The sequence below is a fragment of the Colossoma macropomum genome, unplaced genomic scaffold (genome assembly GCF_904425465.1).
Source record: "Colossoma macropomum unplaced genomic scaffold, Colossoma_macropomum, whole genome shotgun sequence".
NCBI classification, from domain to species: Eukaryota; Metazoa; Chordata; class Actinopteri; order Characiformes; family Serrasalmidae; genus Colossoma; species Colossoma macropomum.
Window position 1 is genome coordinate 14,115,873 of NW_023494805.1, and position 27,332 is coordinate 14,143,204.

The 27,332-nt window shown below is 37.1% G+C and overlaps 1 protein-coding gene across 8 annotated transcripts in view; it reads right to left on the bottom strand.

Annotated features, from left to right (window-relative positions):
• LOC118825735 (collagen alpha-1(XXV) chain) overlaps positions 1–27,332 on the bottom strand; it is a 223,450-nt gene that overhangs the window by 6,718 nt on the left and 189,400 nt on the right. For 3 of the 8 annotated variants that reach the window (XM_036596527.1, XM_036596530.1, XM_036596531.1), the window contains exons 14-35: positions 24,892–24,924; positions 24,719–24,754; positions 22,418–22,462; positions 16,330–16,392; positions 14,828–14,896; positions 13,989–14,033; positions 13,614–13,658; positions 13,352–13,429; positions 12,084–12,107; positions 8,392–8,436; positions 8,014–8,058; positions 7,834–7,914; positions 7,632–7,694; positions 7,480–7,530; positions 6,797–6,823; positions 6,433–6,513; positions 5,401–5,436; positions 4,806–4,859; positions 4,073–4,126; positions 3,889–3,915; positions 3,657–3,710; positions 168–254 (exon numbers count right to left, since the gene is read on the bottom strand). In XM_036596527.1, the coding sequence (XP_036452420.1) occupies positions 168–254; positions 3,657–3,710; positions 3,889–3,915; positions 4,073–4,126; positions 4,806–4,859; positions 5,401–5,436; positions 6,433–6,513; positions 6,797–6,823; positions 7,480–7,530; positions 7,632–7,694; positions 7,834–7,914; positions 8,014–8,058; positions 8,392–8,436; positions 12,084–12,107; positions 13,352–13,429; positions 13,614–13,658; positions 13,989–14,033; positions 14,828–14,896; positions 16,330–16,392; positions 22,418–22,462; positions 24,719–24,754; positions 24,892–24,924 (1,143 nt within the window). The remainder of the gene's footprint in view (positions 1–167; positions 255–3,656; positions 3,711–3,888; positions 3,916–4,072; positions 4,127–4,805; positions 4,860–5,400; positions 5,437–6,432; positions 6,514–6,796; positions 6,824–7,479; positions 7,531–7,631; positions 7,695–7,833; positions 7,915–8,013; positions 8,059–8,391; positions 8,437–12,083; positions 12,108–13,351; positions 13,430–13,613; positions 13,659–13,988; positions 14,034–14,827; positions 14,897–16,329; positions 16,393–22,417; positions 22,463–24,718; positions 24,755–24,891; positions 24,925–27,332) is intronic. The other 5 variants (XM_036596535.1, XM_036596529.1, XM_036596533.1 and 2 more) reach the window with 3 other exon arrangements.

A 27,332-nucleotide genomic window follows, 5' to 3' on the forward strand; every position in this document is an offset into this window, starting at 1 on the left:
TACGATATGGAAAGCAAGACACCACCAGGGATTACAGCACACCGTGCTTTCAGATGGTGAATTGTTAGGTAGATTTGGGTTGCCAGATTGTCCAGTGGGTCACTCCTCCCTGAGGGATCCTCTGTCTTACGTCACTGGGAGGTTTCCAACCCTCAGCTGGAACATACCAATGGGCAAGGTGCATCTAATCCTGGGGCACCCTGTTCTCCTTTCTCCCCCTTAGGCCCTTTTTTGCCCTTCTTTCCCTTCTCCCCCTGTGGACACAATGGTGTGATCAGCTGGAGAATTTTTTTCATGACAGTAAATGAGCATATTTTTAAACCAGTGAAGGTGACAATCTAGTTCTTTCATGTATGTAAATTATTCTGTCCTTTGCTTTTCTCTGAAGGACTACTGTTGAAAAGTGAAGAATCAAACAACAGTACATGGACAGTAAATGAAGCACATTGACAGTGAGGGGAAACAAGTGTTCAGGCGCTTTTATTTTTGTTATTTAATACTCTTCCAGTGCGTATATTGACTACATAATTACACACTAAATGCCTTTTGACTTTTGATAAATATGAACAAAAAGTGTGTATAAAATGAAATTGATAGGAAAAATAAGTACTCAGACACCACAAATTAATATTAGTATTTTTTTTTTGCAAAGCCATTGTTGCCCATTACAGATTTGAGATGTCTACAGTAAGAATAATTAGCCTTTTGCAGCTTTGTACTTTAATTTTGGCCCATTCTTCTTGGCATTCTTCAGTATGAGGGTCTTTCTGATGGAGTCGTAATTTCAAAATTCTCCATGCATTTTCAATGGGTGTCAAGTCAGGAGACTGGCTAGGCCACGCAAGCACTTTTACCTTTGTTTTTTAAAAAACAAAAAAAACAAAACTGTTGAGTAGACAAAAAACAAAAGTGTTGAGTAGAGATGGAACATTTGATCAGCTACGTATTGGTATCGGCCGATTTTCAGCCCAAATATGCGATCGGCCAATACTTCTCTAACATAGCCGATCCTCAGAGCTGATCAGTGATGTAAAACATATGAGTCATATTTAAAAATTGCTGCAGGTCTGCGCAAGGCAGCTTGCTCAAAGAACCTTGCAGTTCCTTGTTCAAACGCTAGATGGAAATACAGATCTTTTGTCTTTTGACTACAGGACTAAATTACTATTCACACCAAGTCCGATTTTTATGGACGAAAAAACACACATCAACTTTTGAAAATGAAGACACATATATTAATGCCGTCTTTTGCACTGAGTCTGAAACTGTTGGACTGTGATGGCGTGTAACTTTTTAATTGGAGCCTTCTCGATTTTCTGCACTGTACGGATGCGTTAAATAAGGCTCTGTTATCATGGTTGCAGCCCAAACAAATGTGTGTCAGGATGGCAGCAGAACTCCTGTATCACAAAAGCTTGTACCAGCAAATGCTGTCTAAAAATGAAGACATTAAAGACAATATATAGCGGATGAGAGCTGAAGGGCTATGAACGATGGTGAGTACGTTACAGCGGATTTATTTAACCGTAACGTTAGTTCATTTGCTCCTTTTTAATCAGGAGCAACAAGCAGAAGCAGAGCCATGAAGTCCTCCACTCACCTGCATAATCGCTCGTTACGCAGCTTCAGTTAATAAGTAATGTTTTCTGACTTGATGTGAAGGTCCCACTATATTAAAATCATATCAATTTTTTTCATCCGAAAAAATCATACTTGGTCCCCTCGATCGGAATCGACTATCGGCTGACTGTGCTAAAAGGCGATCGGTATCGGTCCCAAAACCCGGGATTGGTTCGTCTCTAGTCTTGAGTTATTTTGGCTTTGTTTGGTTTCGCTGTCTTGTTGAAATGTCCATCTTCTCCCCAGATTCAGTTTCTTGGATGCTGAGATTAAATTGTCCTCTAATTTGTTCTGGTGCATTGCCCCATTCTTTCGATAAAGTGTAATGCCCACGTACTGTTTACAGAGAAGTAGCCACATATTTTGATGCTCCCATCTCTGTACTTCACTGCAGGTATGGTGTTGTTGGGATCATATGCACAGCCCTTCTTTGTCTGTAAATTGGAAGTGGATATAGGTACTGGAAGTATATTAAATAACAAAAACAAAACTGTCAATACATTTTTCCCCTCACTATATGGAAAGGTTTTAGATAAGCTTGTAAAAAGGAAGTCACACACAATCAGTCCACATTGATCTCTGAAAGGGAACATTAGGACAACAGGGGATAATTAAAGAAGGGCTTTAATCCAGTAAAGGGTAGGACAGGATCAGTTAGATAGGGACAGGATATCATCAAGAAGGAACGATGGAGTCTTGAACAGATGAAGGGAGAAGGAATGATAAGAGTCTTAGAGGGCACAAAGGAAGAGAAAGGAAAAAACCCAGAAGTCCCAAAGAGAACTTTCACCCAGTCTACCACTAAAATCACACAGTAAAAAACTGTATCCCTTTCTCAACATCCTTGGCAACATGTGAGGGGTGGTGTATCTCTGTCTAAACCCACATGATTACAAAAGACTATACAAAGAGAACATTGAACCTAACCTGCTCTGTATCCCTATTTATAGATAATGGGACAGTAATTATTCTGGACTCTACTTGTTTTGGCCTAAATGACAAAACTTAATGAAGAAAAGATGAATATGGAGACTGATTGACTCATGACTTAAATGCATGTGGAAATTTTGGCAGTTTTGAAAAACTCTAAGGGGACATGATGTCATAGATGTTTAGATCACTGTGTGTAATTGTCTCTAAGGAAAGGAAGGGATACAGTTTTCTTGAAAATGAAGGGATGGACATAAAGCAGGCAGCGTACTGCATGATTACACACAAGCAGCAGTAATCTAAAGATGGCCTTCTCTACACATTGTCATGGAATTTGACGTGAGTGCAAAGAAGGGTCAGCTTTAAAGAATGTGATGCTTGCTTTAATTAATGTAATAAAAGGTCCATTTAATAATACTGGTAAATTTAAGCTGGCAGAAAAGGAAACATGCAGTATAAAACTGATTAATTAGAGCATGTAATTTGAAATTACAGTGAGAAGCACAATTTTATGTAAGATTTCCTGTTTGTTCTGGGCAGACTGAATAATTTCCATGACATTCTAAAATGTGTAAAGTTGTCCAGTGTTAAACAGTTGATTAGAATCTTAGCTAAAGGTAGTTCAGCAGTGAAATAGCAGCATGCATGGGAGAAGAAACTACATAAATGCAGGTTCATGTTTCAGCAGCAACTGCCTGCTGTCAATGGACTATCTCTGCAGTACTTGTTGGTTTAAGACTAAATCAAATGTGTGATGATCTTTTTTTTTGTTTTTCAAACTGGATTGAATGGTTATGGAGTGATAAAATGAAGTGCAAACGAAAATGCTGAATGATGACAGTGTGTTATAATTAAATTTGAAGGTGAATAGGAAAACAAGGTTATTGCGTTGTTAATTTTAATGTCTTTGAGTGGAGAATAACAGAAATAGACATTGCATTGCAAACGCAATTCACAATGCACAAAAATAATAATGTAGAATGTGTGCTAATATGCAAATTTGTGACCAATATAGGGTTCTGTCCCTAAGGTAAGCTTCCGTGGTCCATTGACACCAGATCATCTAATTAAGAGGTTGTTGGAAAGGTTCCCTATGTAATGGTCACCTTTTCTCCTCTTTCCCCCACGTCGCCTTTCTCTCCCCTTAAGCCTGGTAACCCCTGCAAAATACAACTTCAGATAATTACACATGCCTACAGACCTAACTACTGAGGGCTGCATAACTTCAGTGACAAATAGAGTTGCTACAAAACACAAGCAGAAACCCAGGGCACAGTAAATGACTTCTCAACAGAAGGCGGATTTGCTATTTTTTATTTTTTATTTTTTTCAACTCACATCCAGCCCAGGTGTCCCAGCAGCACCCTGCAGGGAAAAATAGGTTAAAATTAAAAATTTCCAAAACATTCCCTGCTTGTTAGATTACCTTACATAAGCTATGATTTTTACTTTTATGAATGGCATAATAATGTTTCTTTTTACAGCAGGAGTATTTACTGACAAATGAAATGAATTTGCTTACCGGTAGTCCATACGGTCCTCTTGGCCCAGGCTCACCTGTAGCGCCTTTCTCACCCTGTGACAGATACATTTCCCATTAAACTAACTAATAAAATTACTATTTAAAAAAAAAATCCCCTTTACATAGACACAAACACCCCCCACTCATTTAAAAATTGTGATTTTCTGAATCTGTTTCTGCTGGACACATTTAATATCACAATATCCATCTCTTCACAAAGCATAATGTTTAGTAACTGGCAAATTGACAACTATGCAGTTCCAAAAAAATATATTAGGACATTTATTATTATGTATTATGTGTTATTACTTTGTATTCCTTACTGCTTACCCACATATGTTTACAGATGAAAACAAAGTGTGCAGTTCTCTTAAATAGTAATATAGAAGAGTAATATGGCACAACTGGCATATGATGTGGCCCTGGATATCTACTGAGCTTGATCTCCCGAATTCATGATAGAGGTGAAAATTGACTAGCTTTCTGTTCACTGTATGTCCCTCATCTTCCTCCTCATGCTTGACGTACTACAGGCAGTTTCACATGTTTGTGAAAGCGAGAGGAACAGTTACAATAGGGATAGACATAACAGGTATAATAAATCTTTTAGCTCCACACTTAAGTCACATTCTGAGCAAAGGTCTAGATTTAGGCCAGTGTTTACAATTACTTTCATGGAATGCTTTCTTGAGGCGCTTTGTTTTACATTTTTACAAAGGCTTATCAAACTTACTCTGTCTCCTTTAGGACCAGCAGGGCCAGGGGCACCAATTGGGCCATCCATACCCTACAAACAGAAGTGCAGAAGTCATTGTATTAATTGCTTAAATCATTTACACAATTACTGAGAACAAGGATGCTACCATGGATCTGCCCAGTCCACTGGCCAGAGAGTATACAGAGCTTCAGCAAAATTTGCTGTCTTCCAAAACCGTGCTGAGGGTAATTATACACTTTCTTTGTTGATCAAACCTGACCGCATGGTCTTCACATTTGCATAAATCAACCACAAAGGAATATACTCATGCATATGTCAGTCACAAAGGAACAGTGATAATGATAAATGGCAATATGTTAATAGATGAGTGGGTGTTAATTCTATGTTAATTTCACACTCATCAGCAGACAGACAGCGATCTGGAGTGGCCTTAAGGCCTTTTATTAAAAGAAATGTCTTTAATTGAACAATAGCATTGAAATGGTTGTATTTTTGTTGTCCCCCACCAAAATACTTTGTTGCTCAAGTCATTTTTATGGCCCAGTTTGTCTTTCGTAAAGCTATGGAGAGATGCCTGCTGGGGGATGAAGCTCGTTCATGTGAGACTCACCCTTAATCCCGGCTTGCCGTCCAAGCCAGACGCTCCCTGTGCATTTATGAAAGTATGAGTGACATGAAGAGGGGGATTAGTACATGATGAACACAGTGAGACGGACAAAAAAAACTGCCAACTGAGTTGTTAACACAGAGTCAGAAAAGAAATAAATGGACACAACACAATCATATAAAGTGGGCAGGGACAGGACAGCAGGCAGGATGGATGGCAAGAGAGAAAACTAAGGATATGTGATCATTAGAGAGATGCTTCAGCCAAAAAGGAAACTTTCTCCTTATAGTCCTAAATGTGTGCAAATTTGCTTTAAAAATGCTTTCTAGTACAGATTACTGATTATCTGTTATTACTAAAAATCAGGACAAATTTTGGACAAAGCTTGGACGTCCGTCGCCCAGATTGAGATACTTATAGAGATGCAGCACCATATGTAACGCGGCAGGGGACAAACTATTCCTTTTCACATCTGTTAATTTGCACCACTGGGCATTTTGCAAACTGCATGCCTAAAACATCATTTACGTGGCTCAAACCATGGGAGATGTTAAGTAATCTTAAATATTTGTTTATGCAGTTGCTAATGCTGTATGAAATAGTTATCTACAAATATGGACAATATAGGACAGATAGGAGGTGAGAACGGAAAGTTAGAAGTGATTCAGATGATGAAACACTGATATATTTCAATAATTAAATATTGGACTTATACTATTTTATGAAGCTGTTTTTTAAATTATTCTAATTAGCCAAACAATACATTTTGAGGCAAGTGTGTTGATTTAGGCTGTTTGCATGTTTCTAGCTAGATAAGTTACTGTTACTTGGTAGCTACATTAGCCTCATAGCTCTGGTGCAAAACAAAAGGTGTGTAAACCTGATTTCTGCATGAACTATCCCTTTATAACTGAAACACCATATGATTGGGGGAGGAAATGGAACAAAAAAGGAGCTAAGAGATGTTAAAAGGTTGCAAGGGTTAGACCTGAGCACTGAGATCCAAGACGCATGGCTGTGATTTAGGCTACTTACAGGGAGACCCATGGGTCCTCGGTCACCCTTGTGGCCCGGCTCCCCCCGTGCGCCTTTCAGACCATGTAAACCTGGCTCCCCCTAAATGCAGTGGAGCGGCAGCAGTTAGTTTAGGGGAAGAAGCACTATCTCTGTGGAACTAGCACTACAGTGTGGTTAGCACACTAGCATTATGTCTGTGGACAGTGCTATCATTAGTCATGTAGTGCTCTTTGTAGTAAGGTTAACCTTAGAATTGCAGTTTATTGGTATTCCATAGGAAAAGATGACTTCTGGAAATTCAGTTATAATTTATTCACTGTTCATTAATAAGGTTAGAGGAGACCTGGGTATTTATATTTTAAACATTTACTTAAGGACTTACCTTTGGTCCAGGGAATCCATGTGGGCCCTGAAAAGCATGAACAAGTTATGCATTAATGCTCTGTATGTCGTTATCTGTCTTTCGGTTTGAGGCTGTATGACATGACAGTATAAAGTGTATTGCAGGGATCAGCCATTCTTGAGGGCTGGTGTCAGGCACAGTTTAATGTTCTTCTGCTAAAGCAAATCTCCCAAAACTAGTATACCCACCAGCGCTCTCTAAGACCGAGACAAACCCTTATCACCCCTGCTGTAGAGAGTTAGAAAACATGTTGCTGTGTATGAGAAATCATATACAGTTTGTTATCTAATCTGCACATTCTCAGTAGTTGACTTTTACAGTACTTCCTGATATAGTTTATGTTGGCAGGCACAGTCAACAAATAAGATCTTTATAATGAAAAGTAGAGATGTACGATAATATCGGCATCGGCAAATACCAATATCAATTTCCATATCTGTGATAATAAATAAATCCAACCTAAGTTCCTATAATGTCAACAGTATTGTTTTTTAAAAACTGTGATACAGAACTTCACCAAGCCATGTAATTACTCCCTGTGACTTATCTCTGTATATTAATCAGGTAACCCAAATTGAACAAAAATGTAATATGAAAATATATGTTATTTAATAATGAATGTTTTCATAAATTGAGGTGGCAATATTGTCATTTAAACTCACCATTGGACCAGGTGGGCCATGTGGCCCAGGTGCTCCAGGTGGGCCTATAATCTGTTATTTAAAAAAATATATATACAAATGATCAAATTTTGTTGATGATGCAGTCATGCTTTCAGCTGGTGATTGTGCACTTTGATGTTTGCTGTACTTACAGATGGTCCTTGAGGTCCAGGCATACCAGAATCACCTTTTTCTCCTTTCATACCATTAACACCCTACATACACATAATCACAAAATGAGTGATCGTGCTTTAATAACTCAGTAGATCTTTATACCCTTTTCAGGACCTGGTATTACTGAAACTGATATAAAATCTGATAAACATATCATATGTGAATCAGACTGTTCCTTACTGGTAGCCCAGGCAATCCTACTGCTCCTTTATCACCAGCTATTCCAGGCATGCCCATGTCTCCTTTTGAACCTTTGTAACCCTGAGAACAGTGTACAGTTATTATGATATGCCACAGAAGTTTTACACATAACACAATAAGTTGCCCTGAAGGAATGGAAAAAAATCAATATTTTCCTACCCTCTCTCCATCAAGGCCTGGAAGACCTGGAGGACCTTGATCACCCTTTGAAAAGGATGTACGGTATATAGGTTACGATCATTTTGATTATAAATTTGTGCTTGATACCTACTGCAAACAGCTGAATAGACAACAGCCTGAGCACTGGCTTGCAAATTATTAGCTGAACTTGAAGAAGCTGTTCTTTGTGTAGGTAGAATGATGTTTTAAATAAATAACTAACACCCCATGATGCAGATTAGTTAATTATCTTGGTGGTTCAGAATTTGTTTTATTGAAAACGGACGGTCCATTACATCTAATCACACTGGCTTCTCTCTGGCTAGATCTGTTTATGAGCCAATAGTGAACTCTGAATGTGCTGAATGTTACTGGTACCTTGATGCCTTGTGGTCCAACTGGTCCAGGAGGCCCAGGGGGACCCTAAGTGAACAAAAGGCAAAACCATTATATACAAATTGTGAGAGTGACACAATGTCTGCCAATCATAGTCAAGAGACAAAATAGCACACTGATATAGATACTGGGGTTTATGTCTTTAGGTTAAATAAGTATTCACATGAAATATTCAATTTTAAAGCATGCTTCACATCATTTTCCACTGACAATGAAATGCGCTGAATTAGTAACATAGCGTGATTTCCAACATAAATAAAAAAATATGGTTGACTGAGCGTATTGAATCTCACATCTCACATCATAAATGGTAACCCTCTTCATCATGTAACTGTTTAAACAAGGGCCCCATTCTATGTAGCTGGTTTATATATATTAAGCTTTTTTTCAATTTAGGCAAGTTTTTATTAAGAGTGGTCTGGTGAACAATCAAATGTACACAATTTTCCATTTGGCTGAGATGCAGTCAATCAGCTAAGACATATTAGCTAAAATTATTATTAGCTTCTTTAGTTTAGCAAGTCAATAGTCACCAAAATCTTTTCGGTAAAATACAACCCCAAAACATCTCTGAACCCTCTCAAACAGAATCCAGGTCTTCATTAAAGTCATGCAAACTTGTTGATGTGGTTTAGCACATCATATGACTTACTGGATACTATAAAAATGAACAAAATTTCAGTTAGTGAAATTTTTGATGCCATGCAAGCTAAACCAACATAAAATGCCATTATGTAGCAATTTTTTCTGGGTAAGTTACCCACTGTTATTTATTACAATTTTAATTTTTCCTTTTTTTTAAATGAAATTTTCATTTTAAAAAAGGATTCCAGGAATGTTATAGGTCTGAATTTTCCTTTTTCTATTGCTCAGTTGCAGACGGTAAACAGTGCCTAAGTGTATCATTTTCATATCTTTAAACACATCTGGTGCAACAGCTGTGCCAAGCTGTGACTGTGTTAGGCCATCCAGGGTGATTCTGCTTTCAAGATTCTGTATGCAGGAAAAGGAGGAAACCTTGAAAGTTGGCACTGGACAGCACATTTACGAACAGCAGCAATTTACTACAGCTTTGCAAAGGGCAGGAACTAGAAGAGTTACAATGTAGCAGAGCAGAGCCAGGATGGGAGACCACATCAGATCATAGTAACATCACAGTGATGGTCTAGTGTGCAATACACATCCCAGTATAGCTTTTGTAATGAGCTGTGATCTGCAGGCTGGGTAATTTGTCACAGTCTGGATAATTGAACACACTTAAGTGGTTCTTTCTTTAGCATGAACAATGTTCTCCACATCTTCTTCTATGCCAATGCTACAGTATGAGCGTTGGAAGAACAACAGCTGTGCTACTTACTAAGAAAAACAAAAAAACTGAAAATTCTTTCCGTCTTGGGTGAGTCTAAGAAGGTTGTTTTAAACTTGTACAACCTAATTTCAATATTTAGTTCCTTTTTTTGAAAGGAATATAACTGAGTTGAGCAAAACAGAATGCAGGTACTGTGGCTTTATCTACTTCAGTACTGAACTTATGTACTTCAGAGCATCTACTCTCACCAAGGATGACAGATGAGAGAAGCTTGAACCTAATGAAATTAAGTGAAATGAAAAAGCATTTCTTCTTTCAAGACTATGCATTGTCTCCATGTCAGAGAGCTGAATTTTGTACATCCCATGCATACAGATGCCATATGAGGTTTAAAACCTGACTGGAAGTATGTTTAAGGTTGTGTGCAGCTTTTTCCAGTGTTAGCAGTGTTTTTAGTCTACTTCTACTGGCTATAAGAAACTGACTGGTATTTTAGCTGACCAGTAATATTGGCTGACCAGGAATATTGGCCAATACTGAGGTTCCTTGAACCTACCAGTATTGACACATACCCTGCTGATAAACACCAATATTTAAAGGCTTGTTTTACATGATAAAAATATCATTAACATGACAAATTTACATTAAAAAAAAATTATGTTTTAACACATTTTGTTCATAACATGTTAAACACATCATGTGTTAAATCACATTACAAACTGCTGGTTATGTCCTTGGCAAAGTCTCAATGCACAACTAACATTTTTAAATTAAATTAGCTAGTGAAAAAAATTTTGGAATATAATTGCAAAAGTGTGCAAAGTTTCAGTTGAACACACTACATTAAAAACTACAGGCTGGCAAACTAAATTTAGCAAGGCATCATTTTGAAAGTGCTAGCTATGTAGCTAAGTTCTTTAATTCATTAAGCATGGGTAATGTAATTGCTAACAAAATTCCTCACATAACCGTAAGCCTAACTGGTAACAAAACAGTGAAAAAATGATTTTACATTGCTGTCTTACAAACCTTTAAATTCAATTTCAAGCCAGAATTCAATTTCAGATGATTTCATAGAGATTTACAATAATAACATTCAAATTCAAATTTCTAATGGCATGAGCCAAACTGTATCTTTTGTGTTAAAAGGTCTCTGTTAATGGAAATAACACACTGGTTGTGTTTAAAAATAGCACAAAATGTGTTGCCCTTAACTAGGCACACTGATATGTTAAACAATAACACAACATGTAGTTGTTTTAACATATCTGTTTTGAGAGTGTAGAGTTTGATGAATTCAATGATTTTCTGTTCGTATGCCTGTCTTTAAAGAGATTGCTAAACTGACAATCTGCACCTTCCCACTTCTGTCACAACAATACAAGCTGAACTGGTAAACACTAGGGATGCTCGATAATATGGGATGCTAATATAATGAAGGGCTATGGTTCTAAAATATGTGCAGTTTCTTCACTTTACTGCATTTCTATACTCAATGTCACATTTCTGTGTAATGCTAATCCAGGTAAATCTCGTCCCAAGTTCTACACTAAACATCTATATACTGGTATCTGTATCAGTTCTAGCAGGAACATCAGATGTTGATTCTAACTTGTGAAAAGTGGTCACTTGTTGTTTTATCTTTATGGGCATTTAGCTTGTTTGGCAGCCATCATGTAAACTATGCTAGGGAGAAGACAGCTTTTAGCATGTCCACCAGTGTGGCACCTGTAACATTTTAACAGGCAGAAAGTGCTTTTAAGCTTTGTGTGACTTCTTTGGGAGATTTGAAACAGCAGGTAGTATTTAGAACCCAATAAATGAAACAGCTTGTGATTCTTTCTATTTAGCCTAGGCATAAATTGCTTTGACTAAGTAGACTGCAAAGGCTGAAGAAACTCCATATTGGTTTCCTTCACTGATGCTGCAGTATTTCCTATTTAGAGTTGTGTATCATATTGTCATATTATTGTCCCTTAATGAGGAACAGCTACCCAAGCCAGTTACAAAGAATTGGGCCCACATCTCTCTTATCTTCTTATCATTGTCCTACAAGGCAGTGTCTGGAACTGATATATTACAAAATCCTTATGAGAGAATATCAGAAGCTTTAATTACTTGATTATGTAATTCTGAAAAGTGTCAGTATAGCCTTTAATACAATGTACACAACAACCCCTTACAGAGGCTACTTTTTAGTTTTTCAGGTAGAACAAATGTCAGAAGTTAAAATAGGCAACAGTTTCTCAGCACTGAAGTACTGAGAGTGCAGCATTAGCAGAGAAGCACATTCATGGGAACGGGATTGGGATCATGCAGGGCAAAGTACAACACTCATGTAACACAGACAACACAGATTTATTACCGTCACTGTAATAGTGGTTATCTTCTGTAGGCAGCCAGGAGGCAGGAGAAGGCAAGAGATAAGATTACTAGTTATGCACTGAACAAACCTGTGTGTCAGCATGCTTACTGTCTGTCCTCCCTCCTGCTGGAGGGAAAAGTGTTGCCAACATGCAAATAACATCTAAACAGTGACCTATTTTCTGTTTTCTGTTGTGCACTTTGCTGCATGTTTTATGTAAAAAAAAACAAAACAAAAAAAAGACAAAAAAACTTGCAGTGATGGTAGTGCTGGGCGGTACTGCTAAAATTTAATATCATGGTATTTTCCAAATGCATCATGGTACTGATGATATTTAGATTCTGGCCTAGAAGTAGCCTTTAATATGTTATTTGTCATGTTGTATATTCTGCAATATCGGTTCAACAGAATTCCGGATTTTTATTATTTTTTTTATCCCTTTCATGTTTTCATCCATCAGTGTTCTCACACTATAATACCTAGATGCATTATGCAATTACATCATACAACCATTGGAAATTACCCCCACAGTAATAAAGAAATCCTGACTGCTAGCGTGGCCACTAACATAGAGGCTAATGAATACAGATGTGACATTCAGCTTCCGAGCAGTAACGTTCCAGTTTAGGAACAGCAACATTTAAACAGCCTGCCCTCATGTATTTACTCTTAAGTGCTTGTCGTTTTTTAGAGGTTGCTCTGACCTTTAAGATACATCATCAGAAGGTGGGTTTTCCTAGTCTTTAACCCAGAAAATCTCACTCTAGAAACTATTGCAGCTCTGCTGTGGGAGGCAAATGGGCATATTTATAGTAGCGATGGTTACGTTATTCATTTTGGCCACAGTGTCTCTAAGTTGTTATTGAACCCAGTGCTTCCTGAGTGCTGGTCCCTGTTTTGATTGGATTGTTTTGTTCTGCATTTTAAAATGACACTACCAGCGTGGCAACTGGGGCACGGGTGTTTTATGTAATGGAATGTTATTGTGGATATATTGTTTATCTATCTTGTTCAAAAAAAATGAAAATCTATATTGTTGTATAGGTGATATCGCCCAGCACTAAATGACATTTTGTCAGGTAAATTACAAATAAACCATAACATTTAACAATTAATTCTTTTATCCAATTTTATCAAAGCTACAGAATCATTTGCATCTGCAGTTTATGTATCAGGAATAAATATGCTAGACTAACACAAAACAGAGAAAGAAATTAACATATCAACCCATCCTCTACATTATGGAAACAATAAGTAGATGTTCTGACCTGAAGTGCTTCCTGTATGTTTCCATTGTAGTCAATAATTTCAGTTGTGCCCTGGTCACCTTTCTCTCCCGGTGGACCCTGTGTTCATTTGTTCAGTAAACAAAGTAGTTATTTGGTCAGCACTGCTGATGTCAATGAAAAAATGGTGTGAGCTGACTTATTTACTGGATTTGTCAGTGGCTGTTTGCCCCATCCACCATTCTTATAGATTCAGTTTACTTTATGATTAACAATAGAAATATGCTGCACATTGGATACTCACTCTTGGCCCCATGAGGCCAGCATCCCCTTTGTCTCCAGTATCCCCCTGTAGCAACAGAACAAGGTGTTGCTAAACATTAAGTTAACACAGTATTTCTGAACATTTTTGGCCTCAGCGACCCAGTTTAACCCCTTAAATTGCAAGTTTATTATTCAGTTGTTAATCTTAAGAGTTATTATTTAGTAACTCTGAAACTATTAAGCAACTTTTGTAGTTAAATTAAAGAAACTTAAGTGGTGTAAGAGATTAAGCCATCACGTACACATATACAAATATAACCAGGGTTTCTGATCTGATATTTTCATATACATTTAAAAATAATAAATGTGTAATTGTTGTATTAAAGAAATAATAAGAAAAAGTCCTGTCACTAACCTTGGATCCTTTGAGGCCTGGTGTTCCAGGTTCCCCCTGTGCTCCCTGGTGGTAATTAGAGCATACAACCATCACTATTACACCAACATCTATGAAATGCTGTTTATGAAAACAGCTACGCAAATCCACCAATCTTTATTATCCACCAAACATTATTATTGTTTGAAAATAGTTAATCATACTGAATTACAGGAAAAAACCATTAAACCATTCCACGTATGTGGTACTGTGGTTGCTTCTCTGGTTTCATTTTTGTACATAATCACATGTAATGATTATTTAAACTGGAGTGCTTTTTGCACAGGTGGGAGGGTCTAGTTTTGCTTTGGGATGCCTTGTAAGAAAAGGACATTCTCATTTTACCATGTCAGACCACTTTATACAGACTGATGAAGAAACCACATGTAGAGCCTGTCTGCTATGTAAAAATGATTAATTCCACACTGCACACTGCTGTTTGAAAAGATCACCAGAGAAAAAAGACAGATCAAAGTCTTAATCTCATTCAAAGCCAGTAATTTCCATTGAAATGTCTGGCCAACTCATTTATTCCTACACCGAAATACAGTTAGGGCTTTTCATGGTCAATGTCAATACAGCAGCTGGAGTGTTTTTGGCTCTGGGCTCAAATGAATTTGACCTGTCTGTCATATTCGTCCTAGTGGGCATTATCACTAGGGAAAAACAAAAGCCCAGTTTCTGCCACTCGATGGTAACTTGCAAGTAAATTGTGAGATTGTAAATTTATTTGATGGTGATAATCAGTGTTCTTGAATGGCTCTTTTCACTGTTTTCATTGACCTCTGTGGCTTCAACCACACATTGCCAACAAAACTGACCTTCTGCCCAGCCGGTCCGATCTCTCCACGTTCACCTTTTCCTGCTGGCCCAGACTCACCACGCTCTCCCTGCGGAAAAAGATGGAGATGGAGTTTTTGTTCTGATAATGATGTGATTTACCTGAATCTATAGGTTCTGACTCATATACCACCGTTTAAAAGTTTGGAATTACTGTTTTCAACAACACAGATCCAATTTCGTTTTTATCTAATTTGTATAAAGCCAATTTTGTTTTAACCAGTTTAAAGGAATCTGTAATAAAAGTATCAAAACATCTAGTATCCCGAATGATAAATGGAGCTGTAGATTATCCTATAATAACTTAGAAAGAGGAATGACATTGAATGAAGTTATAATAAAATTAACGTTCAGAATGCCTCGTATTTCAAAAAGGCTTCCCCGAGGCAGATAACTTGACAAGTTATGCCTTATGTGTTGGTAACTATTAAAAGATAGTGTATTTTTAATATAGCTTGAAAGTGTCTGGCAGGCACTTTTGACACATACAGATTGATTTTTAGGCTTTGCTGAAGTTGTACTGAATTACACTGTTTCTATACTTTGACTTGTAGTTGCAGAGTTTTGAAAGTTTTTGAGGGAACCCTGACTGTTAAGACTTGTAAGCCTCAATATGGTGTTCATGTCCAGTACTGTTGAAATATGTTATATAGACTAAGCAAAATATTTTATTTATTATTAAAAATAGACAAAATTCCTCTACTTGTAAGTTGCCATTATTGTGCCATCAAATGGTTGCTCTCAAGCTTAAGATCTAATTTAACTCAAAATATCCTACCAGAGGAGAATATATAATCAAATAGAAAAATGTTCTGTCGTGTTTTCCAGCTGATTCCACGGCAATCCAGTGCAACAATGGCAACCTACTAGTTGATGGATTTTTCCTATTTGTCATTTTTTTTGTAATAAACAAAACCTTTCCATTTGGGTTATACAGTCAGGGTTCCCTTTAAACGCACTACAGCATTAGTTGTAGGTCTGCTTCTGATGTGCGTGGTGTTTTTGGAATGAGCAGTAGAGGGCAGTATGGAACCATGTGACTGTCTTACATTTTGACATTTGAACTCTAATCACTTTTGTGTGTGTACACAGCTTCTTTGCAGGCTTGCTCTTCTAAAGACCCCTACTGTTCCTCACACCTTCTTTTCTTAATAGGTTCTGTAGGCACATACAGAATCAATATCTGTGTATGGATTTGTCACAATCCAGTGATCAATCATGTTAGTTTTTTTATTTGGCACTAAATATAAAACAGCAACTAAAGACATGTAATATTGTGATTATTCTGGCTGTGGGGGGGACATTGGACCTGGAATTCTGTGGTTTCATTTAGACAGACTGGAATGTGCAGTGCCTGCCCACTGTGGCCACAAAGAAGCTGATCAGATTAAATGTATTTTTCAGTAAAAAAAAAAAACCTGCACTGTATCAGCGTTTATGTTGAGTCGCCTGCCTGAAAAGATGTGCATCTTTATTTACTCACCTTTGTTCCTGGCAGTCCTGGTAGGCCTGGCTCACCCTGAGGCCCGAGGAAACCAGGTTCACCCTGTAGTACGAGAATTGTTGTTGAGACAAGAGAAACACACTACGAAAAGGGTAAAGCCAATTTGCAGTAAACACAAAGTATAACTACAGATGTCAGTCCTTAAGTGGCCACTTGAAATCTAGCCTTGTTTTAAGTTGTTTCAGTAACTACTATAAATGATTCAGAATAGACTATGAATCTATATAGGTTATGTAGTTACAAGTGAGGAATTGCCACATATAGGTCTTCAGGATTCAAGGGGTTAATACAATGTTTTTGCAATTACAGAACATTCAATCCACCTTTTTTCTGTTGTTTTAACCTACATTAACGGCTTGTTTATCTTAGACTATGTCATATTTAAATTAAGTCTTTCCGCTGGTTAGGAGAAATGCTGACATAGGACCATAATGTCTCAACGAGGGTGATGTCGAATCAGTTTCAGTGGAGTGTAATACGGAAAATACATTCTGCAGTTTGTGCCTCTTGAGTGGATGTGTCATCAATATTTTGTTGGCAAGAATGCAGTTTTCAGTGTTTTTTCATGCCTGGAAAGCCATTTTGAGATGTAGAATGAACAGTATCTGTTGCTGTGCAATCTGTATTAAGAACGTGAAAAACAGGAATTACTAAAATCACTTTGCAATGCTTTGTAATTTTCCTATTTCTAAGGCAGTTAAAGGAGATTCCACCAGTTTTTCAAAATTCCTCTACTGAGTCAGAATAGTTCACAGTAGTGTTGATAAGAACTAAAATGATAAGTCCAAAGTCTTTAATGCCTTTTAAAGCTTCTTTGCAGAAAGTTACATGAAATGGTTATGGAAATGTTGCCTGATGCCTGAGACATAGTTTTTATGATAATTTTAAGATGTTTTGTGCCTTAATTGTACAAAAATGATGGTGGAGAGGAACATGCAAGAGGGCTAAACAGTAGCCAAAAATGTTAGTAACACTTCCTATGAATCCTGTGTTTAAAATGCAGTATTAATACATCTATAATGCATTATATGGCATACATAATACCTTAAAATGACTACTATAAGCCTGTATAGTTACTTATACATACTTATAGCTAAATGCATGACCACTATTGTTGATGACATTATGATTGTTATTATAAAGCAAGAATATTGCTGTTGTCGGAAGAAAACCTTCTATCCATTTTTGACGTTTTTCAGTTTTTGACATAATTTGAAAATGCATGTTGCCTATTAGATTGTGTGCAAATTTCATGATCAATGGACTAAAAGAAATGACCCAAAATGACTTGGAAAAAATTCTGGTTCCATACATACTTTTTTTCATCCGACAGCAGCGATATATATCTTTATAAAGGCAGGCTTTATTAGTGTACACACTAATGTTATAATGCACTGTAACACTGGTATATCTTTTGGTATGCATTATACCATTTTTATTCCTTTTTAATGTAAAGAAAATTTCACTGTAATACATAAATACCTTACGGTACATTATAAGTGCTTTTTATTGACTTTAAGTGAAATGAGAATCACATCTAACCGATGATTCACAAATAGAACATAGACTATAGTAGTTTGTGTATTTGTGTTCAATAATGTGTAATTCTAGCTTGGTTACTGTCACAGTTTCACCCTACATTGAAATTTCTTAAGATAGAGGCTTCTGTGGCTGGGTTTACAAAATTTCTTTTGTGAAAAACAGTGTGGTGATCATAACCATGAGCTGAAAGAAATCTGTAAGCTTGCCACTTATCAGTGACAACACTGATGTGCCTTAACACGTTGCATCACTACAGGAAGTAGGTGCTCCCTGAATCTGAGTTATAGTGCATTACAACATTAGTACAATATTTTTGTTAATGGGCATTATAATTTGTTATGACACCTGACTTTATAAAGCAAAAATATATGACTTTTGAGTTATGCACGTAGATGTACCTACTTCTGAGTAGTTATACAGGCTTATGGCAGTCTTTAGAAGGTATTATGTATGCCAAATACGTGTATTATAAAAGCAGGCTTCAAAGGAAGCTACCTTTTTTTTTTTTACCATTTTACCATCATCAACATTACATACAAAAACTATGTATAGATTCACTGCTCATTTTGGATTGTAAACAAAATAGCTATATTTGCATTGCAGACATTGCGACCCCTGATTTATCACCACCACTGTAAAGAAGTCTGAGCCTACAATGCACGATTTCACCTCAAACCACCCTGAATGACTTTGTCTCTGCAACTAAATTATGCACAAATTTAGAAAACTGCTATAATCAGGAATTTGGAATTTCACTGCTATAATCAGGTCTTTGTAACTCATTTCAGAGGACATCATTTCTCTGTACGGAATATGTGCTGTGTCTTAAATTTGATATAACAAAGGACAAATGTGTGATTATGTTACACTACAAGCCAAAATTTGAGAGATTTTGGGATGTGGACACCTCTCTGGTGGAAATGTGTAATTGCATGCAACATGCAGAAGAACATTTTGTAACGTCAGTTGTGCTTTGGACCCCCATGAGCGGATGAATCTGATGATTGTGAGCGTGTTAAAAGAATATTCAAAGAGAACTCGATCTAAAATTGGTAACAGACATGTCCTCAGAGGGCGTAAGTGAATTATCTATTATTATCTTCTGTTGTCAGCATCTTCAGTGTAATGTTGAGTTTGCAGTTGAGACCTGAACATTTGAGTTGGACCTTCTTTTTAAGCCTTTGTGTTTCACGTTAATGTGCAAAGACATACGTGGTCTGCAAAACCTCTAAATTACTATTTCCTTAACAGGGTGACTGGCAGCAACCAGTTTTTTTCTACTAATACTTTCATTTTTAACAAAAACAAATTATACATTGCAGCTTTAAAAAGTTAGAGCATACTAATGAGCTTAGCAGTTTGTCAGTGACCTGGAAGACCAGAGTTTTTTTTTCCCTTGATGCTGAAAAATGGCCATACTTACTCAGTAAATGAGGGAGATCTCTGACTTTTGCACAGTCCTGTAAATATGTCACAAACTACCATAAAGAGCTGGATACGCCACAACCTCAAATAGTGTACCACAAGATACCAACCACTGCTATGTCTCAACAAGGCATTAATAAGCCTCAGAAAGACCAGGTTACAGTCTGCTAAAAAGTACTATAGCCTATAGAGTTCTGTGATAAAATCCTATTGACAGATGAGAAGAAAATTTGCTTATACTTGAGTGACTGAAGGATGCAAGAGTGGAGGACAAGAACCAAATGCTCATGATGCAAAGCATACCACCTCATCTGTGAAACATGGTGACGTGCGCATGTATGGCTGCCAGTGGAACTGACTCACTTGTATTTATTAATGATGTAACTGCTGACAGAAGCAGCAAGGTGAATTGTGAAGTGTACAGAAGCACTATAGCTGCTCCAAACGCCTTAAGGGTGCCACCCACGGGTAGTGCCACTGAAGACAATGACCCAGAGTGCACTACTAAAGCAGCTGTGGGGTTTTTCAGGGACAAAAAGTAGAATGTTTTTGACTGACCACATCAGTCACTAAGTGGGCACTACTCTAACGGAAGACTGTAGATCGAAGACAAAAAGACACCAAAGCAAGAACTGAAAATAACAGCTGCAATAAGAGGGAGGATGGACTATCACCAGGAAGGAAATCTAGTGTTTGTTGATGGGTTGCAGATCTCAGACAGTTGTCAACTACAATGGATTTTCAACCAAGTACTAACACAGGACAATTATGTTAATTGATTCAATTATTTATGGGTTTATTTCAGACCACCATAAAAAGTATAAAATAAGGTAAATACATTAGATGTAAACACTCTTGATAAACTCTGGACCTTTGTTACCTTTCTCGTTCATGATCTCACCATGTAATGACACATAGCCAACTAAGAAATTACTGTCCAGTTACTTTTTGAAATTAATTCTTAAAAGAAGAGGACTATGGATAAAACAAGTGTTCTTCGAAGAACCATCCGCTAAAAGGTTCTTTAGAGCCCCAAAAGCATTGCTCCAAAGAACGTTTTTGTCACCTCAAGTGTGTAGCCTCCTAAACTCAAGTGCTTTTAAATCTTTTATGCAACAAATAACTCATAGCAATAATTGCTCATAACAGGCACTCTGTATTACTTAGTTCTCTGTTGAGCTCTCTTGGAAACAACCAATACTTTGTCCACATGTGGTGTTTAACATTATACAAGGAATTTGCCCCAGAATCTTCAGTTTCTCAAGAACATGTGAGCATCACATTAGCAAAATAGCGTTAGCGTCCAAAAGCAGTCGGCCTCTGAGTAAAAGGGTTATATAAAATGCAGGGATTTTTACAAGACCAACAGGTTGCAAGCTTACAAAAAAATGGTGCAGCCAAACAAATCAAAATAGCAACAAGCATTATCTCATGCCTGTACGAGCATTCCTTGCATTCACGCGTTAAGGCTTTCAGGCAAAGCACCCTAAGCATGTAATACAGCACCGCTGTATTAAAGGATGGAATGAGAAATGCACAATGTCTTTTTTTACTCGACATTACAAAACCTCCCATTTCAGTATAAGACAAAGGCATATCTGGTGATTACTTGTCCCTGGTTACTGGCTAGAAAATGGGAGGTTTATCAAGAACATTTCTAGGCCAATATTAGTCTTATGCAATGAGAATCCGTCACATGTAATTTGTTTTTCCGCACAACAAACACACATCTATGTGCTTATTTTAAGATTTGGGGACTTTTCAGCCATGCAAACATTACATCCATTGGCACATCATCGCCCCCTACTTTGAGCTTCATCTTAACAAAGTATTTGGTTTAGACATTTCACACTCAGTTTGTTCCGCCTTGGATAAGTCTACATTCCCACCCACATTTAGCCCGAAGGTTTTTCATTATGAGATCAAGTCTGGTGTTATGAGACTACACTAATATCCGTACTTTAGAAGTCTAGCTGTTCAATAATCAACAGGTCAACGTCTAAATAATGTCTGGGTAGCTAATTATGAATATTAGCAAGGTCAATCTATAAAGCTAATGTTATCCAGGTCAAAAGAAGTGTAATCAATGCATAGACACACTGCCACAAAAACTGCAATGGAACTAGAATTAGTCACTTCACTAGTGCTGGGCTGGGCACTGTGTAGCTGGGCAATGGGAAGTGACATATCCATGCTCCACCAACAAATGCAATCTTTCATAGCAACTGTTAGACAAGCTTTAATGAATGCTGGTAAAATGGGTTTCCAGCTTAACATGTTTACGTTACTAAGATGGACTATATTATTTTAAGTAACTGAATCTAGGCAGGTTAGAAAAAAGAATGAATTTATTATGCTAATGTTAGCTCACATGACAACAAAACTACACTCTTAAGATGATTTTCTAAGGGTTCTTTAGTAAAGACAACCATAAAGATTTGGTTGAAGAACCAGTTTCATGCCTAAAGGGTTCTTTGCATGGTGAAATGGTTCTTCAGATCAATGGAGAATGTATTGTATATGAACCTTTTTGAAAAGGGTTCTATATAGCACCAAAAAGGGTTCTTTTATTGTTTATGATGTCAAGCTTGTAACAATAGAAAAACACTTTTTGTGCCTTATCAAAAAAGTTCTTTACAGAACCATACACAGCACATTCTCCATCAATCTGAACAACAATTTCACTATGCAAAGAACCCTTTAAGCAGGCAAATGGTTCTGTCTTTGCTAAAGAACACTTGAAGAACCATTTTTTTTAAGACACGTTATACAAAATAAATATCATTTGAAATAATATCACTCTAAATTTTCAAATTTAGACAGAAGTGTGTTGTGTGATACAGGTCCCTGTTAGGTTGAATGAGATTTTTGCTAACATTCTGTAAAGTTTGTCCAACCCCACAACAGTTGCTATGAAACAAGGCATATGTGGGCAGAGCGTGGATGGATCAGTTGGTGCACAGTTAAATCACTAGGTTTCACTCTGATAAAATCAAATTAGATTTATATGATTCATTTTTAATCTATGTGTAGTTCATCACTAGTGATTTTACTGTGACCGATTGGGAAGCTTTATGGATGAAGACACAACAACATTTACCTTTATTCCGGGAAGTCCAGGCAGCCCTGGAAGTCCTGGCTCTCCCTACACAGGAAAAGTGCAACAAATTACAGCCAAACCAAGCCAAGCCTCCATTCCTGGCCTTGAGCCTGGAAAACCAGCTCAACCACTAAAGGTTTCCTCACTGTCCACTACATCAGTAGATCGGTCCTCAGTCTATGACCAACATGACAATCATCACTATTCTGTTGTGAGAGCTAAGTAGCACTAGGCGTCTGCTGTTTCACTTGGGTGCTTTCCAAGGAAAGATTGCTCATTTTGTGGAACTGCAGTCGGTCATTGTGTCAACCAGCATGTTCATACTAAAGTATGTTTAGCATGCATGTCAAGTTATCAAGAAGAAAGGCTTAATAAGGGGATGTTAGACCATGTTTCTGAACTCATTCTTAGTTCTGAAGTAACTATTATGGTATGACTTATTAGGTTACAGATATATGATTATTGCACTGGAAAATGCTCAGTAAATCATGAGGAAAGTGAGGAAGGAAAGCTGAATACTCAAAAGCATTAAAATTTCACATCAAAGAAACTTTTATTGTTAGTTAGGCATTCATGCTCTATTAAAATTAATGTACATATGGAACGTGAGTAGGACCATTTTTCAAAATGAGCATGTTAAATAGATCTCTGACCACAGTTGCATCTCCTTAAATGATTGAAAATATGATGAACTGTTCTCCCCAAAAAGCTACTCTCCCAAGCGTCGCTGAATCTCACTCGCATGAATTATTCAGTGAAGATTAACAGTCGTTTATTGGGCAGTTGGAACAAGTTATAAGGTGCAGTGTGAAAAGGCATAAAATAAACAGACAGGATGGTTGTGGTGTAAAATGCAGTCTTCATTTTGGATTTGGTGGTTTTTCACTGTGGTGGTACAGCCTACAAAGTTCTCCACTTTGTGCTTGGATTCACTGCAGTAAGATGTGAACAGCATCCTAACATTAACCTTCAATACCATCCTCATATGATAATGCTTTGTGTGTGCTAATGTCAGAGCTCTGTCCAGCTCCAGGACAGCAAGTTAAAGCATTTAGCAAAAATCATTCTAAATGACTCTGTGTTCTATGGTTAAACCCCAGTAAATACCCTAATATTTTGTCACATACACTGGGGTCCAAAAGCCTGAGACCACCAGTGAAAATGCTTCTATGTTGCATTCATGCCTAATGCAACACAACATTTTCATTTCAAATTATATTATCAGAATAGGAATTTGAGTGAAACGTAGAATTTTTGAAATTTTAACATTAATTTCAGACTTTCTTTTTATTTGGTATAGTTATGCAAAAGTTTGGGCGTCCCTGGTCAAATTACATGTTTTGTAGATTTTCTAAGAGAAAATAATTTAATACATCTCTTACAGAGAACATTTCTGCATATTTTAATGAAAATTTGGCAAATTACTGTTTATGTGCTGAATTTAGGCATAGTGGGTATCACTGTCTGGGTATCACTGTCTGCGTAGGTTTCCTCTGGGTGCTCCGGTTGCTAAATTGTCCCTACGTGTGTGTGTGTGTGTGAATGTATATGTCTGTGTGTCTGCCCTGCGATGGACTGGTGACCTGTCCAGGGTGCATCCTGCCTTCTGCCCAATGACCACTAGGATAGGCTCCAGCACCCCCCGTGACCCAGAAGAATAAGCCATCCATCCATCCATCATCTAAACCGCTTATCCTTCTGGGTCGCGGTGGGGTGCTGGAGCCTATCCCAGCTGTCATCGGGCAGAAGGCAGGATACACCCATGACAGGTTGCCAGTTTAGAAAAAGCGTGTTTGTGTGCTGAATTTAACATATTAAAAAAAATTACAGCAAATTCTGTTTTTTACCCCGATGACTCTGTAAATAAAGTGAAATGGTGCACTAAAATGTTCAGAAAAATGCCATATTTAAGTGTATTCTCTGTAGAAGATGTGTTAACTTAGAAAATCAACAAAATATGTAATTTGACCCCCATGTCCCCCATGGCCTTAACATGGTGGATGTCACATATTTGCTTAAGGCTGAAAATACATCTAGAAACAGGGCAGAGCCTTGAATGTTTCTTCTTTTACTTGGCATAACTTTTCTTTGTTTTAAATTTTTCAAATCTCTTCACCATTCTGTTGTTTATATCTGAGTGTAAATGGAAAAACAATCCTAGATTATTAGTGTGGTCTTCAATTTTTTGACCCCACTGTATATTAGTTAGGTTCAGGCATAGTGTCGGTTTATCTAGTTCAATGAACTTAAAAGGAATGTATTTAAGCCACACTGAGATACAAGTTATGGCTGTGGTTTTACCTTTTGCCCACTTCGCCCTGGCTCGCCTGGTTCACCCTGCATTGATTAAAACCATGAAACAACAACAATAATAAAGGTTGTGCTAAATTAATGAATACATGAATAAAAGCAATTCTAAGCATTATTCTAAAAGTTCTTAAATTCAAAGACTATAATGAATTAGGCATTTTTACCTTAATCCCAGCAGCAGAAGACCCTGCATCACCCTGTAGGATAAAAATGAAAACAATATTATAAATTTACATTTACAGAGTGGAACTCTAATCATGAGAGGTCTTGTGGAAAACACTGTCTTTAGGACTGTTTCAAACTTTTATTCCCCCTTGCTTTTCATGGGACTTTTGCATAATTGAGTATGAGGGAAGGACTACACCTCAAAATCTTGCTGCAAAATCCCAGGCCTGATGCGGAGGAATAAGAAGAATATGCCCTTATTTAAATGTAATAAATCTACTTTTGGCATGAACAGATTTTAAACTGAAAAGAACTGTAAGGCGGCAAGATTTATTGCATAAACACATCTGGATTTGTATCCACTCAAACAAAAATGTGTTTAAAGTAACATATTGTATAAAACTGTAAGTATCTGGTGTGCTAAAGCACTGGCACACTGCAAAGCATCTGTGTCCGGTTAAGCGTATGCATTTTAAGACCAAGCAGATCACTGACATCCAGAGCAATGTGTATTTCGATTGCCGAGTTCAATCAGCGTAAGCGAGCTGGCGCAGCTGAAGCACAGGTGCGAAAGGAAATCTGTCAAAGTCCCGCACACAGTAGCTATTCAGTCCAAATGAGATATTGTCAGAGAAAGCATTGCAAACATCAAAGCACGGATAAACATTATTCTTCATTAAGAGGCTTAGTGTAATATCCAGTGAGACCACATTATTTAAAATACAAAAAGCTCACAAAGGAAAGAAAAATATTTAATATTGTCTAATGGTAGCAGAAATAGACTATTACATGGAGATAAGTAGAGGTGTGTCTCAAGAATGTGCAGGTGGTCAAGAGGACAGAAAAGAGAGCATTTAAAAATTGGATAACCTTCACTACTCTGTTAATTGTTGGCAGGATTTCATAGGTTGAACACTTATTTCTCACATTAAAATACTATATTCATAAATTGTGAAATCAACCCATTTTAAGACATATTCTGTAATATCACAGCAAATTACTGTGAGGTTGACGCTAAGTTGAACTGCACCACATTATGGTTATGACCATAACTACGAGTATGTAAATGTGCAGTAAATTACTGGCTACTGAGTTGCATTACTTTTACAGTTGTTATGTAAACATACAGGAGATTACTGTATTTTAGTTACAGCTTATTATTGCGTATGGCAGAATACAACTACACCACAATAATCCTGTGGTTTAGTAAAGTAATGCAACTAGTAGCCAGTAATTTACTGTAATTTTACACTATTTTTTGCAGTGTAAATAACACATTTGTATCCTTGCTGTTGTATCAGAATCTTTTTGTTGCTGTTCTCATTTATGCCATTTGAAAACACCAGGTATGATTTACATTATGTAACTGTTTCTTTACGAATAGGCATAAATGATCCAAAATGACTTGGAATAAAATCCTATTACACTTACATGCATCAGTTGTAAGTAAAGAAAGCTTTTCCCTTCTTCTATAAAGTTACCATTTCAGAAATATGACGTTTTGTTATGACAGTGACAATATCAAAAAATTAAAGTCATGAGAGTACTGACTAATCAAATAACTTACCCTGTCTTAAGCTCATCACTAGCATTGCCCAGTGAAATTAGATTAACAAGCTAAAAATCTAGCTAATTTATTTGACAGTTGTTGTCTGATTGCATTTGCTCTTGGTTTGGTTTGTTTTGATTTTATCTTGCTCTTTTGTCTCACAGATCATTTTAGGATCTTTCATGGTTCATATCCAGCTATCTGAGGCAATATTGGATATTAGAATGCAGTGTTATATTTCTCTTGTTGCTCATGTAATATTTGCATATGCCAGAAAGGAAAAGAGTGAAATGAAACCCATTACTTAGTGTACTTTTAATGGGACCGAGTTTTCCCAAAAGCGCTGTTGTGCGAAACGATTATATGCTTGTAGTAGTTATAGCCCCTCCAAGTTAAACCGAGTCATTATGTTAAGACACATTTTTTGTAGAATTGAGCCCTAGAGGTTTGTAAAACACTGTATCTTCTCTTTGATTCTGTCTCTCCTCATGAAGGTGGAGTAATCAGTTGTTTGCTTCTAGAATCCCAACTGTCATTAATAATGTAAGCTGAATTTTAGTGTGTAAATATTTAAGGCTGCTCAGTTGACTCATATGATCAATGCAGCCTTTAAAGATTCAAAAGTTATTTTTAAATTCAAGCAGAAAATGACAATGTACTTTGTTTGTTGTGCTTAGCTCTGAGTTTCCAAAACTGAAGTTCAAAAAATACAATAAATAGACAATGGGACACCTTCAATACTTGGCAGACCATCAAAACTCTCACCATCACAGAAACAGTACTTAACGCTTTAAGAGAGAGGAGAAAATCAAGCTCCACTCTTGCTTCAGATAAAAAAAAATGCACAGGTGTTTCTGTCCATCCTTCCACTTGAGAAGACGGCTCAACGCT